The sequence below is a fragment of the Gopherus flavomarginatus genome, chromosome 3 (genome assembly GCF_025201925.1).
Source record: "Gopherus flavomarginatus isolate rGopFla2 chromosome 3, rGopFla2.mat.asm, whole genome shotgun sequence".
Classification (NCBI taxonomy): Eukaryota; Metazoa; Chordata; order Testudines; family Testudinidae; genus Gopherus; species Gopherus flavomarginatus.
Genome location: NC_066619.1, coordinates 157,726,484 through 157,749,992, shown reverse-complemented (window position 1 = coordinate 157,749,992; position 23,509 = coordinate 157,726,484). Strand labels below are relative to the sequence as shown.

Below are 23,509 nucleotides of genomic sequence, written 5' to 3'. Positions count from 1 at the left end.
GGCACCTTTATGCTTAAGGTAAAAGCATTATAGAGAAAACCTAATAAAAACAATAAACAGATTTAAACATGCATTAAGGATACCAGGAGTCACTCCTCAGTCTTATGGTGTCTTTGTGAGCCAAAATCTTTCAAACCTGCAAGGGTTGGGGGCCCCATTGGACAGGAGGTCCCGTCCATTTGCTGGATCAGAAAGAAGTCCCTAAGTCCATTTAAATGCAGCATTTTTATATCAAAAGCCTTTTCTTTATCTGTTTGGCAGCGAAAAATCCAATTTGAATCAGTATATATAAATCTCCCATCTCTCTGGAGGTGTTTAACACCTAGAAGATTCACCTTAATCACCTCCCACCATTTCTGGTTCATGAAAGAATTGTGGTAACCCTCCCCCTGGATCTGCATACAACCCCTGGTCCATAGTGATACATACATTTAATATAATATGGTCTCCAAAAGCATTGCATGGAGTTGCAACATCTGTCACATAGACCACACATTTTTATTGTAAAATTAGCAATAGCCCAGTAATATCATTTTGCAAAACTTTCATACCAGCTAAAATTCATCAAAAGATTTTATATTTGGATGATTAAGATACATAGCATAAAAAACATCTACTTCACTTGTGATAAATATTGAAAAAACCCCCAGCAACTTGGGGATAAAATCTTAAATATGATACTAACAATATTCCACAAGGCCTTAAGATTTTTATGTATGAGGCTTATCTGAAATATACTGCGGCAGTATATCTAAGAGATTGTGTGAAGTTGCTATGCACAGATAGGTTTCACCCAAGACTGGCTGCATTTCAGTGCTAAATGAAGCGATCCCAGCATACAGTTTGTATATCTGCTTGTGATGTTTGTATAGTGCTTTGAGATGAAGCCCTCTATATAAAAACAAGCTGTTACAATAAAACATTTTATTATATCTGGAAATGGCAGAACTTCATAACATTGACAATTTTATTGGAAAGAAAACGGTCTTGTAAGTCTCTCAAATTATTGCAGCTTTGAAGAACGAACAAACTTCCACTTTGTAACTGCTGGAACACTGCCTCTTCCACTCAGTAAAGGCCTTTTTGAATACAAACTGCTAAGGGAGAGGTTCTCAGCCTTGTCCAAAGGCATCATGCTTGTGATGGATTGACGAATAATTCCCCACCTCATGGTAAGCCCCAGCCCAGCTGAAATAATTTTTTTTTCTTGTCTATTTTCCCTTACCTGTCCTTTTAATAGATCCATAGATTTTAAGGCCAGAAAACCCCATTTTGATAATCCAGTCTGACCTCTTTGCATAATCCAGGCCCTAGGATTTTTCTGCTTCTGTTTCTTCTGTTTGCTTCTCATCTGTTTTTTCTTTCTCTATAACTATTCTTTTTCTTTGCTTTCTACTTGCTCCTTTTGCTGTATAGTTTCGTGCTTCCCTCCCTGTTGTCCACTCAGCAGATGGCTACAAAGTGCTTGGGATGGAAGTATCCATTAATAGCTCCAAAGTCTGGATCATACGTACACTGGCAGTTTAGCTGAGTGCTGCAGGGACAAAGGAGAGTAGCTTGGGGCCTTAGGCTGCTGCCTGAACGTACAACCTCGTATCAGAGAGTTGCTGATGTGGCCAGCTGTAGTGGAGCCACTGTGAGAGCAGGAAGGAAAGTAGTGCTCTCGGAGACACTCGCAGCCACAGGAGCAGTGCACATTTCTTCACACCCATTGTTATCTTCTGTAGTGCGATCTCCCTGGATTAGTCCTGGGGGGGGAGGGGGCCTCAGAAGTGGTCACTCGGGGATCATTTGTGCCACAGAGGCACAGCTCTGTGTAGGGGAGCCACACTGTCCAAGGGGGAGCTGCAGGCAGGAATCTGAACCTCCACTACACATGGTAATATTCTTGCTACTATCCTGCTTAAGGGGGGCAGCATGCTCCCCCATGTAGACAGCCAGGTCTGCTGGCTTCTGTGAAATGGGAAGAAATTGGGGCCATGACCTCACCTCTCCACTCCAACTGCCTTTGCAGTGTCATGTGCCCCAAAGGCACTAGGAAAGGGCAGTACTTGTGTTCTGGGGAGTGCATGGAACCCCACTTCTGCCCAGGGGTATAGTGGGGCAGCGTATCCTTCCACTCAGCATCCCTGAAACAGCCTGCCACAAACTGACCCTAACCCAGATCAAACATCACCATCCCATTCCACTGGAAGACCAGTTTCACACATGGTAGAGATCTCTTCAAACTGATTTATTTCTCTTACAGCTAGAATAAAAGTTGGTAAACAGATGCTTGAAGGAAGAGCCAATGAGCCGGTGTTTAGGTCTTTCTTCTGAGGATATGGTCATAGATGACTACTTGAAGGTAGAGATCTGTCTCAATAGGTGTCCGAGTTGTGCTGTCTCCTGGGTAAGCCTGAGACACAAAGTATTATAGTTAACTCAACTGTCAGGACAGACAAAAAATAAACCATGAGAGTTACATGTATTTCCTCCTTGCTTCCCTGAAATATGAAACCTACCAACTCTGCCCAGGTTAGGTATGTGGTTTCTTGAATGCAGATTAAAGTCCAAGAGCTAGTGAATAAATACCACCAACTTACCATCATTTCATACAGGTTGACTTTAGGTAAAAGAAAAGATACACTTGTGTAATCAACTGATCAAACAGAGCCCAGTTGTAGAAAGCACGCAGCATTGGCTTAACTTTGTTCAGATTGAAACCAATGGTAAAACTCCTTTTGATTTCAGTGGCAGTAGATTTAGGCCAATGTTCAGTGCTTTTGAAAAATCTCTCTCTACAGATGGACAGACAGATAGTTGCTGGGGATGCATGTACACTATATCCTGCAACATACAAATACACAGTACATATTTCTGCAGTGTTTACATTTTTTAAAAATTATAAGTGAACAAAAAATGTTACTTGGTGTAGCACTCTGAGTGCAAGTATCTTTCACGTAGAAATAAAATATCTGGTTATTTGTTGCAGATGTTCTCCAGCTGCAGGACGTTAGACCAATGGCCCACTTTCAATGCAACCAAACACATTTTTTAGGTATGCATTTTTGACTGTCTAACAAACCAATGCACTCCTTTTAAAATGTGTATAATTTGATATTTTGTACAGTTGCTATTCATATGCAACCATCTTTCATGGGAAGCACTTCAAAGAAACCATCATCCTAGATCTGTTCTGTACAAACCCAAACAAATTATTGCCCAGATTACTTCACGTTGGTTTTGAGAGGAACCAAAGCATGGGTGTGTTTGTCACATTCAATCTACAGTCCAAGAGCTCAGATGTAAAGTTTAAAAAAGGGCAATCAAGATCAGAAGAATATTGTCAATTCATTTCAGAAGAACACTGTTTATAGGGTTATAAACCATTTCTCTTCCAGCATGAAAGAAAATAATACATGCAGCAATTTAAATAGCCTTCAACTATGGCTCAAAACGGGGAACTCCTGTGTAACTTTATTGTATATAGTGTGTTTGTTTTGTACAGATTTCAAAACACTTTACAAAGTTATGTAACCATCACAGAACTAGATAAATAATAGCAGACAAAGTCAGATAGAAAAGGGTGCGGAGAAAGGAGAAAAGATGTTTTCAGCTGAGATTTGAAATGAGATGGAGACGTAACGAAGCTGAGAAATACAGGAAAGATGGATGTTCCAGATGGGAGGAGCTGCCGAGAAGCAGGCTTTTGCACCAGCACTGGTGACACTGGGCCAGATTCTACCCTCATTTATATCCGTGCAAGCCCAGTGAAGCACATAGGGTTGCCTAGGTGTAACTGAGGACAAAAGTTGGCTCCAGACATGGAATGATAGAGAGGAGGCCAATGCTACTCTAAAACAAGAGATGCAAGAAAAGAAGGAATAGACTCTAAGTCTAGGAGGTAGATTGGAACAAGTCAAAGGACAAATTTTAAAACAAAGGGGGCAATTTGGATGCTGCAAAGAATGGGCATCCAGCAGAACTGTGTGAGGCGGGGGTGTGTGAAGTCACGCTCCATTGTACATATGAAAAGCTCAGCCAGCTGTTCGTGCACAGTACATGCTGCATCTTTGGGAACAAAAGTAGGAACTTACATTTGTTCAATCAATTCCGCCAAGTTAAATGTAACTGGATAAAACTCATAACCTCTGTTGGTCGTTTGCTCCTCCTCCTGACTTACCTCAGTGACTGTATAACCCATATCCCCAGGAGCACTATATTCAATTTTGCAAGCAAGTTTGTTTCCTCTTATCACTGGTCCAGGTTCAGTGGGTCAGATTTTCCATTGCCTTGCTCTTTGTACCTAGCCAATTCCACCAAGGCCAAGCCAGTGTAAAACACGACTGTTCTGATTTGGTAGTTTTGGGCCTAAGGGTGTGACGTGCCCATCTCCCTTTGACATTCAATGCCTAACACCCGTAGGCCCCTTTGAAAATCCCAACCCTTAGGTTTTTTAATGTTCCAGCACTCTAATATTGACATCACATTAACATAGGATTTGGGGCATTTTAATGTATACTAAATCCAAAAATGGCATGCGAGTGATCCCCCACCTTTGTTTTATGTTTTCAACAATTGTTTGGCATAATTATTTTAAGTAAAAACTAAGTTTTATAGAATAATGAAACCAATTCTGCTGCCACTGAAGTCAATGCCTCAGCTCCTATTGACTTCAATGGGAGTAGGATCAGACCCATCCATTATTAATGAAAAAGCTGTCTCTAATGTGCTTATGCCATATTTATTTTATGACACAGAGTCTATAACATTGTTGATAAAATTCTCTTCACTCTTTACAATAAATTCACCTCTCAATTTCCCTGGTACATAGCCTTATGCAAACATCAATATTTTCCTGTGTTTGCTTCGGTTATAAACACTTCTGTGCCAGGACAAAGGCATTTTGCTATGTGCATGAGACTAACTTATATCCACCAGGGGGAGCACATACTGACAAATTTCTCGCATGTGTGGGACAGCGTATTAGATATATGTAAACTGGTGTTTAACCCTTACGCTGCCATAATAACCTAAACCTTCTTCAAGGCCAGCATATTTTATGAGAGTTTCTTCCCATAGGAATTTTCAACCCTGATAGCTCTCTCTTTACACTATACACTCGGCCTGCCACATACTGTGTTTTACATTTTCCAGGATTATCAGAATTTTTTACTGTCATCAGGCTGTTTTTGCCTCTCTGGTGACGTGAACAAAACATCCAGCCAAAAGATATAAAAAAAAGTCCTAATTCTTTAAGCACAGAGTCACACACTCTGATTCCATTGCATAGCAAAACAGACAAGTATACATTTCTGATTTTGTCTTTATTTCTGTGCCGCACACAATGCTCTGACAGTTGATGTGAGCTACCTTTTGTATTAATTTGTAAAATGAGGACAAATCTGAAAGCATTTGGCTTTTAGACTTCACACAGGTCCACTGGGCCAAATTTTTTCAACTTGGGTACCTGAAGTCAGGCAGTAAAAATCTCTGCAAAGCTACTCAAATGAGTGGCTTGATTTTCAGAGGTGCCTGGACAGTCTTTTAGCTTTTGATTTTTTTAAAAAAGGTGTGGGGTTGTGACCCACACAAGCCCTGCTCTCTCAGTGCTTCTGAAAAGGAATCCATTTTGTTTCAATTCATTGCAGAAAAACTGCTGGCAAAGCATTGGTCTGTGATTCCAAAAGACCGTTCACTCTGGATTTGGTGGTGGTGGATTGCCCAGTCAGGAGCTGGGATTTTATAACTGTTCTATGTTTCCACCCTCATTCTGAAGGAACTTCAAATTTTTTTATCCACTAGTCGGCACGTTTCATAAAGGAAAATATAACTGTTAAGTAGGGTCAAATTTGGGCCTGTCAGCCAAGTAATATGCTGCCAACATTTTAACAAGTGCCTCCCCTCAACAATTTTCCACCTCTTCTGGAGATGCATGTGACAGTCTCTGGATAAAATACCCCATACCGCCACTAAAATCCACCTGTCCCTTCCCGAGTCCTGTATTCTTCCAAGACCCAAATCCATCAGTCCTTCCAATCCCTCCCACCTTCTTCACTAGCACCTCTCAATTCACTATGAATCGTCTTCCTCAGCACTTCACTGAGGCTCCTCTGGCTTCCTTACTTGGAAGCAGCAGCGGGAGGAAGCAGGCTGAGGCCTCCACTGGAAGCAGTGGGGGCAGGCAGATCAGAGACCTGTCCTGAGGCATCTCTTGGCAGTGTCTGACTGGAGGGGGATTGGGTGGGTGGGCAGTAGGTCACCTTCGGTGGTAAATTGGGAATGGGTCCTCTTTGGTTCTTGAAGTGGACAGGTCTCTCCTGAGAACTGTGGGTCTTCCAGAGCTGGTGTGCGGGAGCACGAGGGAGCAGTTATCCTTGGCTGCTGTGTAGAGGAATAAGGTTCCAGGCTCCCTCCCAATACCAGTTCTTCAGACTCTGGCCTGGGGTTGGGGAAGCAGGCACCAGTGAGAGGACAGGTGGGCCATGGTAGCTGCACAGGTCCCACTTGGTGCAGCAGCAGCTTGGTTTTCCTCATGGGCTACTGAAGTGCCTGACAGAGAGGGGAGAAGACTGGCCTTAAGATTCTGGGGAGGGTAAAGGAATTCACATGCCAAACTAATTGTCTCATTCACCATAAAAAGCATGTGTGTGTGAGAGGGAATCTTTAGGTCCTCTCCTCCCAGCCTCCTGATTTGATTTGTATTGGTACTGGGGGGAAAGTCTCTTTCTGGTGTCTGTAAGCTATAGGACCCTGTAATATTTACATCTTGAAGTGACAGAGATAATTCTTTACTTTTTCCTTTCTTTTATTAAAAGATTTCTTTTTAGAGAACCTGATTGTGGCATGGGCTGCATAGTCCTTTCAGCTTTAGTAAACAAACAATTTATGTTTTCACTGCTGTCTTCACAAGGAAAAGGGCTGGAGACTTGCAGTTAAAAACAGAGTGAGCTGAGGTTATCCTTTATGGTACCTAGAGGCCAGCTGTGTTAGCCAGGGGATTGTATGCACGTGAGCCTGAAATATAAGGTGCATATTCATAAATAATTAGTTTGTAACAGGACTTCAACAGATCTGGAATCAAACAGCCTTGCGTAAAGGAGACTCTGAATATTGAAGAAAGGGATTTACCTTGGGATCCACATTTACTATTTTCCTATCACATTTGTTCTTGAAGAGTAATCCACATGCATTTTCTGCAATCACTTGGTAATTTGGACTGGCATTTGAAGTGCTGACATTTCTATCCCAGTTGTAAAAGCTGTGAAAGTATAAAACATAAATGTTACCACTTTAATTGATGTGATACTTTCAAATTAAGGGTCTGATTCAGACCGCCTTACTGATGCCAAGTAGTTCCTTATTCCATGAATAGCCCCATGGAAGTCAGTGAGATTCACTGCGGAGTGAAGTGCTACTAAACTAGAGTAAGGTTCTCAGAATCTGCTTCTACATGTCAGTTCTGCTGTGTTCAGTTGGTTAAAAAAGAGCCTTTGGCAAACTAAAATTGGGCCCCGTGGGTGCTAGCATAATATATTTAGTAGTACTGCTACTAAAAGATTCATGCACAGGGTTACCTATCGTAGGAAGCAGTGTGACAGAAACAGCTTTGCCAACCATCTGAAAGTGCTTAGACCACACTGTGAGAAATAATTACTTCCCTTTTGTATCTCATCGTAACTGAACTGTTGCTTTCTTGTTCTTGTAGTAATGTAATTTTGGTAGTAATGTAATTTTAGCTGCTGTACAGCTCCTTTTGGGCTAAATACAGATCAGGTGCTGAGTGAGCATGAGCGTCCAAGAGAAAATTCATTAACACGATGAACAGCTCCTTAAAAAACCTGCACATTTCAAGTCTGTGATTGATTCTAGAGCCAATATTCAAATAGGCTTATTATGCTTGCAGGTCTCTTTGTTACATGCCTTGTGTGTGTCATTACTGAACTCCAAGCAAGAGAAAAATCACAATTCGAATGTGTCAAATATAAAGTTCAAACAGAACAATTTGAGCAATCAATTAATCAGTCTTACACACACACACATATTTGGGGATTTCTGAATTCTAGCAGGTTCATATCTGTTATTTTCCTCCTTTTAATTTTAAGAAATAATTCTTTGGGCAAGTGACAATGAAATCAGTGAAGGATCTGCCAAGTTTCCAAGCATGTGGGATATACCAAAATGGCTGTGAGATTCCAGCCCTGCTTCTGCATTTCTTAACAGTGCCCGCAGTGCAGCTGCAGCAAGAATGCCAATTTTATATTATTTGTTGGCGTAGTAGTGGTGCAACATGTTGTGTTAGAGAAATCTAAAGAGAAGAATGAGAGACAGACTTACTTCTCATCAACCAGATCTAGCCTGGGCAGATTCTCACCTTGGAGGTAGGCAGGGTAGGAAAAAAGGCCTACCCAAATAATGGAATGACTAGCACAGGCACTGAAACCCACTTTGTGTTCTCTTTATACCTGCAGATATTTATTAAGCCCCATCACACCTTTGTGAGATAGTTGAGCACTGGCCTGCTAAACCCAGGGTTGTGAGTTCAATCCTTGAGGGGGCCATTCAGGAATCTGGGGCAAAAATCTGTCTGGGGATTGGTCCTGCTTTGAGCAAGGGGTTGGACTAGATGATCTCCTGAGGTCCCTTCCAACCCTAATACTCTTATGGTTCTATGATTATTAGAGCTTGTTAACAGAAGGGGGAACTGAAGCACAGAGAAAATTCAGCAATCTGCCCAGGTTACACAAGTCAAGCGCAGAGGTGTGAACAGAACCTGGGAGTCTAGAAGCCCAGTCCTAACCAGTAGAGGGAACCCTGTATCATTAGATGGAGTCCTGTAGTTGTGTCATACTAGTTGTAGACTTCACTGGTCAAGGCTCTTCAACTGTGACAATCCTGGCGAAAACTGTAAACTGGATTTTGGTCCCCACTTGCATTGGAATCTGGCTGCTCACCTTTTCCACGGGGTGAAACTCATCCCAGTGAAGAGGGCTTTGCTCAAGGCTGGATGCACTCTACAAGTTGATTACACAAGTTTAGACGAGGCTTCAGTGGTGTATAGGGCCCTCAGTGCACTGGGGTAAGATTCACCCATAATGCACCAAATGTCTGACACTGCCATGAACGTGATATTTCCTACAGAGACTGCCAATCACCTGCTGAGCAAAAGAAAAGGTGACAGACAGCAACTGGGTGTGGGCTTTGTTGGCCCAGACTTAGCACTGGCCACTTAAATCAGCAACAAAAGTAAAAAGCAAAGCAAAGCAAAGCAAAACAACAGTGTAAAAAGGGCTTGTGCCTGTTCTAGCCCCACCTCCTATCCCACAGGGTTAGATTATACTATAATGGGTTATTTTCCTCAAAACAAGGATCAGTTCCTTGATTCAGTTCTCTAGTATTCCCTCTCTACCACACATATAGCAAGATCAAACTATTCCTCATAGGAGATTGGGAATTCAGTCAAAAGCTAATTATAAACAATGATGGCTTGACAGCTTTTTCAAGTTTGTGGTTCCATGAATTTGCAATGTGAGCTATCCAGCTTCACTTCTCCTCCTTATAATTTAACTACCGACTTTCTAGAGTTGGGCAGCAAAAGAAGGGGTACTGATGGGGGAGATGTAGGACAACGAAGGACAGAAGAAATGGAAATCAAAACCAAAATGCCCACCGTTACCCTGAGCGAAATGACATCCTCATGATTTGTGCCCTCCGGGAGTATCATAGTAATAATCATTTTAATAGGGGGAAAATTGGCATTCTTAATATGCTTGCCAAATATGACAAAGTATCAACGTACTTAGATTGGATTTGGCCTGTCAGTCCTTTCATAGCTTTCTGGAGCAAGCAAGGTCAATGTCTCAGTAGGACACGACACTGTGTAATAGAGCACATATGTCTGACTCCATGCCAACCACTGTTTTATAATAAGATGCATGTCTCAGGCCCTTGGTTAGACAGGAACATGCTACTTTTTTTCAAGTAAAACAATTTAAGATGCTGGATTTTGGCTTTCTTTTTAAACTTTAAGCAGCTTTGACTGAAATAAGCACATTTGCCAAATGATTGCCATGCTACAGTGTGATTCGTAATGATGCTTTGGAAAACCATGGCAGTTCAATTTGATAAGTAGCTATTGTGCAGTGTAACTGTTTTTCATTAAGATTTTTGCTTTGCTCACTGTTGGTATATTGTTATCATAAGAACAGAAGAGCGGCCATACTGGGTCAGACCAAAGGTCCATTTAGTCCAGTATCCTGTCTTCCGACAGTGGCCAATGTAAGGTGCTCCAGAGGGATTGAACGGAACAGGTAATCATTAAGTGATCCATCCCCTGTAGCCCATTCCCAGTTTCTGGCAAACAGAGACTAGGGACACTATCCTTATCCATCCTGGATAATAGCCATTGATGGACCTACCCTCCATGAAATTATCTAGTTCTTTTCTGAACCCTGTTATAGTCTTGGCCTTCACAACCTCATCTGGCAAAGAGTTCCACAGGCTGACTGTGCGTCGTGTTTTAAACCTGCTGCCTATTAATTTCATTTGGTGACCCCCTAGTTCTTGTGTTATGAGAAGGAGTAAATAACACTTCCTTATTTACTTTTTCCACATCAGTCATGATTTTATAGACCTCTATCATATCCCCCATTAGTCATCTCTTTTCCAAGCTGAATAGTCTCAATCTTATTAATCTTTCTTCATACGGAAGCCGTTCCAAACCCCCGAATCATTTTTGTTGCCCTTTTCTGACCCTTTTCCAATTCCAATATATCTTTTTTGAGATGGGGTGACCACATCTGCATGCAGTATTTAAGATGTGGGCATACTATAGATTTATTATAAAGGCAATATGATATTTTCTGTCTTATTATCCCTTTCTTAATGATACCCAACATTCTGTTTGCCTTTTTGACTGCCGCTGCACTTTGAGTGGATGTTTTCAGAGAACTATCCACAATGACTCCAAGATTTCTTTCTTGAGTGGTAAGAGCTAATTCAGACTCCATCATTTTATATGTATGGTTGGGATTATGTTTTCCAATGTGTATTACTTTGCATTTATCAACATTGAATGCCATCTGCCATTTTGTTGCCCAGTCACCTAGTTTTGAGAGATCCTTTTGTAGTTCTTCACAGTCTGCCTTAACTATCTTGAGTAGTTTTGTATCATTGGCAAATTTTGCCACCTTACTGTTTACCCCTTTTTCCCGATCATTTATGAATATTTTGACTAGTCCAGGAGGAAGAAAAATACATGTTGAAAGTTAGCTAAAAAGATATGGCCAGATTCTCCTCTCAGTCTGGTGTAAATCAGGAGCGATTTCATTGAAGTCACTGTGTTGCACTGGTGTAAATGAAAATCTGGCTCACAGGGTGAAATTATGCCTGGATCTTGAGTGGTGGGATAGGGTGACAGGAGTCTTTCCGCTCTCCCAGTGCACCTCATAGACTCATAGACTTTAAGGTCAGAAGAGACCATTATGATCATCTAGTCTGACCTCCTGCACAATGCAGGCCACATAATCTCACCCATCCACTTCAATAACAAACCCTTAACCTATGTCTGAGTTACTAAAGTCCTCAAATTGTGGTTTGAAGACCTCAAGCTGCAGAGAATCCTCCAGCAAGTGACCCATGCCCCATGCTGCAGAGGAAGGCGAAAAACCTCCAGGGCCTCTGCCAATCTGCCCTGGAGGAAAATTCCTTCCCGACCCCAAATATGGCGATTAGTTAAACCCTGAGCATGTGGGCAAGACTCACCAGCCAGCACGCAGGAAAGAATTCTCTGTAGTAACTCAGATCCCATCCCATCTAACATCCCATCACAGACCATAGGGCATAATTACCTGCTGATAATCAAAGATCAATTGCCAAATTAATTGCCAAAATTAGGCTATCCCATCATACAATCCCCTCCACACACTTATCAAGCTTAGTCTTAAAGCCAGATATGTCTTTTGCCCCCACAACTCCCCTTGGAAGGCTGTTCCAGAACTCCACTCCTCTAATGGTTAGAAACCTTCGTCTAATTTCAAGTCTAAACTTCCTAGTGTCCAGTTTATATCCATTTGTTCTTGTATCCACATTGGTACTAAGCTTAAATAATTCCTCTCCCTCCCTAATATTTATCCTTCTGATATATTTATAAGAGCAAGCATATCCCCCCTCAGCCTTCTTTTGGTTAGGCTAAAGAAGCCAAGCTCTTTCAGTCTCCTTTCATAAGACAGGTTTTCCATTCCTCGGATCATCCTAGTAGCCCGTCTCTCAACCTGTTCCAGTTTGAATTCATCCTCCTTAAACATGGGAGACCAGAACTGCACACAGTATTCCAGATGAGGTCTCACCAGTGCCTTGTATAACGGTACTAACACCTCCTTATCTTTGCTGGAAATACCTCACCTGATGCATCCTAAAACAGCATTAGCTTTTTTAACGGCCATATCACATTGGTGGCTCATAGTCATCCTGTGATCAACCAATACTCCGAGGTCCTTCTCCTCCTCCGTTACTTCCAGCTGATGTGTCCCCAATTTATAACTAAATTCTTGTTATTAATCCCTACATGCATGACCTTGCACTTTTCCTGCAAAAAAGGCAGCTATAAAGCTGGATTCTGATACCTTTAATCACCAAGTATAATACCATACTCATGGCTGGTCCCATTTAAATCAATGGGATTGCTTGTGGAGGGAGGAGGTCATGAAGGCCCTCAGAAGCTGGTCTATAATTTGACTCCTCACTGTGCTTAGGATTGCAAAAAGTGAGAGGGTGTCTAGCACTGCAAGCAGAGCCAACCTTTGAAAACATTTCAGTGTTGCCTTTGATAACAAGATAACATTACCATGGTGTTAGCGGTATCCCTGTACTTCGACACCTGGGGATAGTGTGAATGGAGCCATAATGTCATTTAGTTACAAAGGCATTTGAAAAGTTTTCAAGGATGACCACTGTTATCAGCCCAGAGGAGATACACCTGAGTAGGGCAGAGATGCAGCCATGGTTCCACCCGCCTGCTAAAAGTTGGACAGCTCCTGCAGGGTTGCTCTGGGGCAGTACAGATCAGACCTTTTTAAAGGTGTTGACAGAGTCTCTTCTCTATATTTTCCCCAGCAACCCTGGAAACATAATCTGGGAAATCCTGGCTCCACTGAGGTCAATGGCAAAACACCCATTGACTTCAATGGAGCTAGGATTTCACTCAATATCTCTCTCCATCGCTACTGGAATGCTACACATGCACTTTAGCCCATCACTCTAGGCGATCACAGAGCCATTGTGTGGCTCACAAGCACACAGAGTAACACAACTCCATCAGAAATAAGTCCATACTACTAAGTAATGGCTACATGTTTTAAATATGTCCTGCCATTGTGCTAACTCTACAGGAGCTGCCAGATTGCTTTGCCACTTTAAAAATCCCTGGATTTGTTTTTACTTAATAGGCATTCTAGAAAGTTGCTAAGTACACGTTATATGAGAGCTCTGAAAACATCAGTCTACTCCATCCCACCTAGCACATCCAGGGCAGGTTTCCATTCACTTTTAAGAATAAAAGGAAATGATCAAGCACACAAATCTAGACAGAAAGCCAAAATTCTGCCCTAGCGCCAGCAAATCAGGGCAGCGAGGATCAGCAGACATGCCGGCAGGTGTGTCCTCTGTGCAAGGAACCCTGCCATGTAAACAGAGGGGGAAGATAAATGCCAATATATCTTTATAAAGTGATGGGAGGTGTCCAGTGGGGTGCCACAGAGATTGGCTTTAGGCTTGATTTTATTTAACATCTGAAGTGGCATGCCAGAGCAGTTCTAAGATCAAAGGGTTTGCAGAGCTCCTGTTGGCGATATAACCCTTTGATCCTACCCACTCCTCGCTCCACTGACTCCTGATCCCCCCCGCAAGCCACATGCTGCTCCACCTCCCCTCTTGGTTCTGCCTCTTAGATTGCCCCTTTTCACCTGCACCAAGTAACAAGAGGGAGGGCCTAATTTTTAATGACGAGGAGAACCTGCAGCTGCCATTAACCTGAGTTGAAGCTATGTGCATGCTCCGCATGTTTGAGAATCAGGCTTGGATTGTTTACAGTGGTACACGGGCATATTACTAGGAGCACGGGGATGAAATTGAGCAGAGGTAAATTTGTAAAGGTTGTACTGTGAGGGGGAGGAAGGTGATGAAAAACTGAGCCACTCCATGTTTTTTAAACTGAAATATACTCAGATAGTTTTCTGTAAGACACACAGCAGGTAGAGACTATAAGATGCTGTGATGTGATACAGGAGTCTGATCAGCACTTGTTTGGGATGACCTGTGTAACTCACTTGTGGTTTCACTACTCATGAATTATGAAGCTTCCTCCAACACATGCTGATAAAACCTTTATATGACAACCATGCCTGGATCTGTATATCTACAGATACTGGAACAGATTCTCCCACTCCACCTCAGAGATACCTACACCAGTTCAAAGTGGGTGCAAAGTGCTGGCCACTGTCAGAGACCGAATACTTGACTAGATGGCCCACAGGTCCGATTCAGTTTGGCAGCTCCTAGGTAAAGTGATGTGAAATGCTACCATTCTGATTTACTACTGCGTTATCCCACTTTTCACAAATATAAATGACCGCACAAGGAGCAGTGGAGAACCAGGCCCATAAACTTGAATTGATTGCTCATTTTTTGCTGAATCAACAGACCTGGTGAGTCCAGTGAACAGGTCCTCTCTGTTTTCACTGCACAGGCAAAACCAGTGCAAGCTTTCTTGCCATTGCCCTACTAACACATATCACTGTTGCTCTGGAAGTACCACAGCTAGAAATGAGGAAGTACTTTGTCCCCATTTCATTCTCAACTTCTCTGCTGGAGGCTTCCAACAAAGTCACCACTTTGTATCATTTGTGAGGGTTGGTTTGTGATGTGGACATTTGTCCAGTAAGAACAGCCTGGAGACAATCAACTGAAAGACCATCAATTTCACCTAGGTCACTGAACAGCCAGGAAATCTGGGGCTGGATTTGAACTGAATACCTGTAGATCATGTCCTCTAACTCATTCCTAGTCATCTGATCTGTAAATAAGAAGAGCCAAACATTTCCCAGCTGAGGGTCGCAGACTAATTGTTATAAAATAAAGTACCGGTTGCTCTTTTCTGTAATATTACAATGTGGCCTTCATAGACTGCAAGACTTAGCATGCAATACTCCCTCTTCACCAGTATAGTCTCTACTGTGATCAGACTGGAGCATTGCACAGAAGTGTATGGTATTCTCTGCCTGCTTCGCTTCTAAATTAAAGATGTGGGTGGCTGCAGGCCACCTTATGGGAACTCTGAGCCATATCTAGTATGTGAACTGAATTTTGGTCATCCTTTCTGTAACCTAATGTGGCTTTACGGAGCTGGCCTAGCATACAACCGCTCTGAGCTGTAAATCAATGTGCTTTCTTTTTTTGTGGTCATTAGTAAGTGTCCTGAATACTATGCTATTTAGAAATCATTCTGGTAGCCAAGATATTTTTCATATAATTTGCTCAGCGCTTGCATCATTCCTTTTGAGCTACTATTGTATGGCATTTGCATTTTGAGGATGAAGGGCAGGATTAATAAAGAAATATGAAAGCAATAAAAAGAAAGGAAATAAAAGTCCTCAGGGTTCAGGCCCAATCCCAAGACATGATGAAACTCCTGTCAGATTCCAGAAGCTATCTTCTAATCACTCAGAATTTATTATCTTATTAGTTCTCAGCACTTTTAAAAGAAGAATTATAGCCATGGAAACCTGCAAGCTTTACCTTGAATCCAAGATAAAGAAGCGAAATAGGCTTCATGCAATGGCTGAAGGAACAACAGGATGAGTAGCTTATATATACTTTGCAACCAACAGAGTCATTGAAGGCCTTTTGGAAGTTACAAATAGCTAATAGATATTAATAGATATCATCAATGTCTTTCTTCTTTTATATCCAACTATAATTTAAGATAAAATAATTAATAGCCAATAAATCAAACAATTTGTTTTTTTTTCCTTTCATTTTTTAGAAGGGTTTTGGTAGGTAGCTCAGAAAACCAAAAATACAAATCTCTATTATGGACAATTCCATGATTGGGAGTGTCTTGTGTTAAGTGTGCAAAAATGTCACTTGCAAAATACAGATGTGCTGTCCAATCTGTTCTAGTTTCACAATAATTGTCCCAATGTGTCAAGATTTTGGATACTATTGTTTTGACACCAATGAATGTTGAGTTGATTTATTATTGATTTACTGAAATAATTCTTTCATTACCAAAGAAAAGGGACATTATAATAATTTATAGTGGCTTATCTGGAAATAAAAGCAAGGAGTCACTATAGAGTTCTTAAGTTTAAACAGCCCATATTGATCATTATTAGTTTCCTTTGCCCATGAATAAAGACTGATAGGCCCTGATTCAAATAAGCACTTAAGGTCAGATTTTAAAGGTGTTTAGGGACCTGAAGATGCAGATAGGTGCCCACAGGGATTTTCAAAACGTGCCAAGTGCATAATTGCCACTGACATCAATGGGAGTTGGGCATTAGGTGCCTATCTATATCTTTAAGCGTCTAAATATCTTTAAAATCTGCCCCTAAGACCATGCTTAACTTTAAACACTTGCTTAAATTGCATTGAAGTCAGTCCTTAGGCGGATCAGGGCCATAACACGAAATGATGAGCAGGAAGACCTAGGGAGAGGGAACAACAACTAGAAAGGTAGGCGACTTTGTAAAGGAAATGTTACAGTATTGTATTGTTACAGTATTGTATTGATTTCAATATGTCTCTTCCTTGTGGAGTTGGGCCAGCTTCCTGAATATTTTCCTTTTTGAAGGAAGCAGGGTTAATATCCATGAATAAATCAATCTCTTAGATCAAAGTTTGATAAACTCTCCAAGATGGAAACGCTGGATCTTTTTGAAGGCATACATTCAAAGCCTTACATAATATATACATATATCTCTCTGTCTTTCTTTCTGTGGTTTCTTCAAAGGGTTGTCTTCCTTTTCAATTATAATCTCCTTAGGCACTGAAGAAGTTCAGTCCAGAAAGAATCAATCTATAGAACCTAAAATTTCCTGCCACTAGCCACATTGGCAAAAAAACAAAAAACCAACCCCCCCCTCCAACAACACATTTTTGGGCTTTGCCTCAAATATATGCACCTCTTTTGACAAAGCCACCCTCCATGCTTGAAAATTACCTCTCTCTCCTGCCCAGGTAAAAAGCTTCAGAAGCCTCACTTCTGGCAAATCTTTTAAGACCCACAGGCTCGGGTAACAAAGAGACTCTTCACAACAATTTATTCCCTTAATCATCACAGCGGAGCTTTTCAAAGCAGTCTACATCTATGATTTAGATACATATCAACCACTAAAATGACTGGAAGATGTATGTTGGAATTCACTTAACCTGCCTTGAGATTCTCAGTCCAACCTGTATCTCCAGCTTGGTCAACCTTCTTGAAGACCCTGAAATACCTGGTGAGCTAATGGTATTTCCTATCTGCCTAGCACCAAGCCGTAGCATAGACCAACAGTGTAATGAACACCACAAAAGCCTCCATAGTCTGAAAGGATTTTCAGAGATCTCCAGTAGAAGATGATGTAAATTGGCAATGAAGCAATGAACCTAAGAACTGTGTTGGTTTCTTCAGTGTGTGTAGCCATTTCTATACTAGGGACTTAAAAAAACAAATCCCGCTGCTGTTAATACTGGGTCAATACCATCAGTTTTAAAAATGCTGGGTGGCGTCATAGCTCTCTGGCTCTTGTAGCCATTTTCAGCACTTCACTACCCCAAGAGGTCTGGTATCATCTGAACTTTTTCATCAAAATTTGGAGGACAGCTTTTAAGTACCTAAGCATAGCTTCAAAATTCTGCCCTATTTCCCATCTTGGAATACTCCCACGACTTTTATCTGTTTTAAGATGTCCTCAGCTTCAAAATATGGGAATAGGAGTGATTACAACATGATAGTGATTCCCCTTCTGACCGCAAAAACAATGAGTTTTCAGCAACTTAAATTTCAAACTTCTCTCTACAGATTTCTGCACGTGTTTGCGAACAAGACATTTTTGATGTCTATTCAGGAAAGATATACCCACAGCAGGGAAAAATTCTTTTGGAAGAAGATCTCCTAAGATGGTTAGACCGTAGGGGCTTTTATCAAATGTACACTTTAACAAAACACACCTAAGAGAAGCTTGTGAATTGCAAATTCTGGGCACAGGATGTGAAAACCACCATGGGCAATAGACAGTGGGCATGTACTTTACAGAACCTATTAGAAACATCAACATTTCATACTTACAAAGAGATGCATTTTGTTAGTATTAGACAAGGTCTGAGCACTCAGCAGCTTCCATTGAAGTTCATGGAAATGGCTGGGTGTTCAGGAGTTTTGAAAATTAGGTCACTTGTTCAGGTGCCCAAACATGTTCCAAGAAACCTAACCTTAGGCACCCCTCCATTAAAATCATGGCCCTGGTATTTTTAATTATATTCTTAAATTTCTGTTGACCTCTCAGGAAACACATGGACCATTTTTCCCTGTCACACATCCCATCTATCATACTTTACACATTTCAGCTGTTGATGTGATGCACCATAACATAGCATGAATGGCACAAATCATTATTTTTACATTGAAAACAGACTTTTTTATCTTTCATGTCAAAAATCTGCTACCAGTCTGGAAGATTGATATCTTCAGTTTAAATGTACTTTTAGCAGCGGCGCAAACCAATGATATAATTATCTCCATAGTCAATTGTTCTATTTCTATCCAAACAACATTGCATGTCTGTGTTACGAATAACACAATATGGTATAAAGAATGAATCACATTCCTTTTATCTTTTCATTCTACAACAGATTTCTATTCATTGCTTCTAACCTGACTGCAAAGATCCCGTACACAAGACATATACCTGTAGCTAGATTTTCAAAATATTGTCATCTACTTGCACATGTTAAAACTAGGGGCAGGCTATAACCAGAACCTTGAACCTAAACCTCTTTGAAAGTCAGAGGGAATATGGATTCAGAACCCAGAAGCTGAGTTCACTAATACAGTTTTGGTTCTGGGTTAAATACAAACCCCCAAAGGGATTATTTTTCAATTCCAGCTCAGACAGCTGCTTTCACAAGATTATAGCCCGTTAGGACAGACATAAGAAGTAGCTGATCGTGCTGGCTTTTTATCATATCCCATCTCTTTTCTCCATATCCCATCTCTAGTAAAAACAATGAATTGTGTGTGGCAGTGCACGTCTGGGCCATGGAATTAAAAATGTGCAACACTTTTGACTTGACAGCAAATGCACACATCTAGGCTCAGCTAGGAGGAGAATGAATGGAACTTTATGAAGATAGTTGGACAAATGTGGGTTTTCAAAGAAAAAGTAGTGCAGGAAGCTTTCCTTCATTTTTATCAGGCAACTTTACATAGAGGAAAACCTCCACTGTTTTTACAGAATCGTAAAAGTCACAGCAAAAGAGCTCCTAATTATTATTATCGTCCATCCATAGCACTTTACTTTACACAGCACTTTACAAACAAAGCTTACCATTTAAATAAGACCAGGTGTACAGAGACGGTCGAAGACACAGGTGTTGGAAGATGGTGGAGATCACTGACGAGAGGAAGGGAAGAAGGTTTTAAGAAGGGCTTGAGGGAGGAGAGGGCGCTTGGTAAATAAAGCCAGAGGTGCTGATTCAGCAAAGAATTTTAAGCACGTTGTATACAATGGGACTACTCAGTGTGCTTAAACTTGCTTTGGGACCTTATTGAATCAGGGCCAAAGAGAGTGTTCAAGCCGTAGGGGGCTGCATGAAAGAAAGCAAAGGATGAAAGGGAGATGAAAGCAGGAGCAGGGCACAAGGTCTGGAAGGTGTGAAAGGAGAAGGAAGGGTGCATGAGGAAATGAGCAAAGATGTTTGCACGAGTTTGCAGGGTCTTGTAAGCGAGGACAAGGATCTCAAATCTGATGCGATAAGAGACAGGAAAGCGGTAAAGAGATTCACGTAGGGAATGAGTTGGCCAGAGTAATAATTACTCATATTAGCTGCAAAAATACCCTAGGGTGTTTGGATCAGAGAGAGCAAACAACGAATATACATGTCCTTGCAAGGATTGGGAGTGAATATCCAACATGAGGATAAACAGATAAAAAAATTACAGCTTCTGTATTCTTATGTAACATTCCAAGAGAAAAAGATTTAGATAAACATATGACAAAGAACATTTTGTATCTGTATGAGATTTGACAAGTCAAACACACAGAAGAACTACACTTAATCTGCAATGATTAACATTATGTCACTTGTAGTTTTTTAAGGAACAGGCTTATTATCTGCTCTGGAGCCCATTTTTAGAATATTGACAGAACATCATAGCTACCTAGTTCTGGAGGTAGGCTGGGAAGTCTGCAGCAGTAGTTTTTCACATATCTTTTTGACATTTATGATTATTGTTCCAGCTCAAAAGGGTTGATTCCTGCATGTTTTGGGTGAAGCTTAATGCCAATTCCTATTTAATCAAAAGCAATGCACCGATTACTAGCCAAGACAGTAAGTAACTAACTAAAAGAACTACAACTACCTAAACTGAAGGCACTAGCCCAGGTCTGGAAGGCAGTACAATGCTGTTCAGGTTCCCTAGGGTTGCAGTAGCGGTCAAGGAACTGAGGTGATTGGATGATATCTCAGATTGGGACCCACTCCAAGGAACATGGCTTTGACAGAGGTTATGCTAGCTTAACACGAAGGGGCACTATTCCCACAAGTGGGAATGCGTACCTGCCTTTGAAAAAGAACTTAGTGATAACGGGCCTGATTGTCTTCTAACTTGCCCTTGTTTTACACAAGTCAAAATCTATCAACTCCAGTGGAGTTACTTCTAATTGACATTGGTGTAAGTGAAAAAAGAATCAGGCCTAGGATCTGAGACTGGGAGATTGGGATGGTGTCTCTAGTCTTGGGATGGTGTCCTTAGTCTCTGTTTGCCAGAAGCTGGGAATGGATCACTTGATGATTACCTGTTCTGTTCATTCTCTCTGGGGCACCTGGCATTGGCCACTGCCGGAAGACAGGATACTGGGATAGATGGACCTTTGGTCTGACCCAGTATGGTCATTCTTATGTTCTTATGACTGTCCAAAATGTAGCATTAAATCAGAAAAACTTTATTTTAATCCCGTTTTATAAAAGAAGATGTAGATACAATGTTTAGGAGAAACAGATGACATATAAAGTCCAATGAAATCAATGGCAATCTTACAATTGAGTTCAGTGGGCTCTGGATCTGGTCCATAAGAACTTCGGTTGCAGTAGTGAAACTGGAATGGGGTGATTTTAAAAGGTTAGGAAAGAGGTGTTTACTGAAGTTTTGATACGGACTTATCATTTCGTGGTTTTGGAAACACTTCAGTGGATTTGTTTTAAAAAGAAGATTGCATCAGCTCTACAATATACTGCAGTGGAACTCAGGATCAGCAAATGAGAGCAAATGTATTCTCAAGTGCCCCGATACCTGATTCTGAGAGAAGGACCAAACAACTTTTAGTAAAAGGGCACAGTCCTATTCCCATTGAGGTCAAAGGCAAAACTTTGATGACCTTCAGTGGGAGTAGGACTGAGCTTAGGGAGGAGTACACACTTTTTTCCAGATCTGCATAGACCATAAATGAAATCATGGCTCCATTGCTGTCCATGGTAAAACTCCCATGGACTTCCATGGAGCCATGATTTTACTGTATACTGGGTAAAGACAATTCTTTTCTTTGTAATACTAGGATGTTTTATTTTCAGTTACAAATCCTGGAAAGTCATGTATCTGCTGTAAAGACCCACTACAATACATATTTTTATTCTGATCATAACTTGGGTAAATTATGATAATATATTTAAGCACTGGTAGTGTGGTCAGCGCTGTAAAAAACTGGGGAAGAAAAGGTCCCTCACAATCTAGGTTGAGAGGTAACTTGATACATAAGGAGAGTACCCTGGGTGGCTAGAAAAAGATTATTCAAATTTTAACTAATGGGCAGATATGACCTAGAGGAATTAACATCAGTAGGCTTTGTGGAAGCCAGAGACTTGAAAGACAAGGGGATGGTCACCTATCAGAACAGAGTGAGGAAGTGATTTATGGTGAACTAAGTAACATGAAAAAAGATGGGAATAAGAGAAGAATACAAAGCGAATGATGAGGTGAGAGGCATTAGAAGAGCAAAGGAAAAAAGCAGGGCTGTAGAAGGAAATGAGACCACAGCATAGGCATGAGTGGAGATATGCAGGTCTTGATGAGGAGGAGAAGAAACCTGAAATACATGGAAGAAGGAAAAGGAAGCCATGGGGGAAATGGGTAATGACATGTTCTGAGTGGTGGGTAAGGAAGATATTTTTAAGCACAGTATTTTGGATTGACTGGAGGACACTGTGGTGGGACTAGGAGGAGAAAGGAAAACTGCCTAGTCAGTACATGCGAAAGTGTTTTAGGTGTAAAGGTGCAAAGCAAGGGGCAAACTGTTGAAATGTACAGAAAGAAATGAAGGATTGGTGATACTGATGTGGGGGTGAAAGAAAATGGACACCAATTCTACCAGTCAAAATGATGGGTGGAATAGTGATGAAGAAGGAAGAGGAAAGAGTTTGGGGAGGACAAATGATGAAAACTGAAATCCTGAAGAACACAAGGAATATTCGTTCTGCGAAGACAGAATACAGATCTTAATTTTCCTTTATATATCTATATATCCTCCCAAACTCTTTCTGCATCCTTCTTCATCAATGTCACTCACACCACTATTCCACTCATCATTCCAACTGGTAGAATTGGTGTCCATCTTGACCCAAGTTTCCCCACATTAATATACATATTTTGTCCACCTACTGCAGCCTCCCCTTCTCCATCTCATCCGGTATCATTGATGTGGAAGTGAGGGAAAAAGATATATATGGAAAATGAAGATAAATTACTCCCAAAAGAAGAACTTGGAATTATGATATGAACTCTATACCAATTTAGGAGCAGAAAAATTAAACTCATAGCAGGGTTAATTGAGTTCTGGCAATCTAGCAATCCTGAATAATTAAAAAAAGTTTAGAAATGGTTAAATTGGTTTCTTTCTCAATATTTTCAGCTGGGTTTTTCCACATTTTTGTTTATATAACTGAGGTCATCTTTTTCTATGTCTACTTTATGTAGTTTATTATGAATTGATTATTAGAAATTTGACAATTGTGCTATATATGCTGCAGAATACTGCTGTGTTGTATGTAATATTTATAGAGATAAGTATAGTCCCATCCAGATGTGCAGGGATTTACACTTGCACTGAACTGAAAATATGCACTACAGCACACGGTCTCCTGCCTCTTTCTCTGATACATGTATTTATTTATTACTGGAACGTATCCCTCTTAAAAAGAGGTCTTTCCAAGTCAGGCATAGGGAACAATCCATTTTATATGCAGTTACAATTCTTTCAGTATATATCTTTTGATG

General features: G+C 41.0%; 1 protein-coding gene across 2 annotated transcripts in view; it reads right to left on the bottom strand.

Moving 5' to 3' along the window:
- Positions 1-528: 528 nt before the first annotated feature.
- Positions 529-23,509, bottom strand: part of CFAP299 (cilia and flagella associated protein 299) — a 443,463-nt gene continuing 420,482 nt past the window's right edge. For both annotated transcript variants that reach the window (XM_050945232.1, XM_050945233.1), the window contains exons 5-6: positions 7,114-7,243; positions 529-2,398 (exon numbers count right to left, since the gene is read on the bottom strand). In XM_050945232.1, the coding sequence (XP_050801189.1) occupies positions 2,303-2,398; positions 7,114-7,243 (226 nt within the window). In that variant the 3' untranslated portion in view covers positions 529-2,302. The remainder of the gene's footprint in view (positions 2,399-7,113; positions 7,244-23,509) is intronic.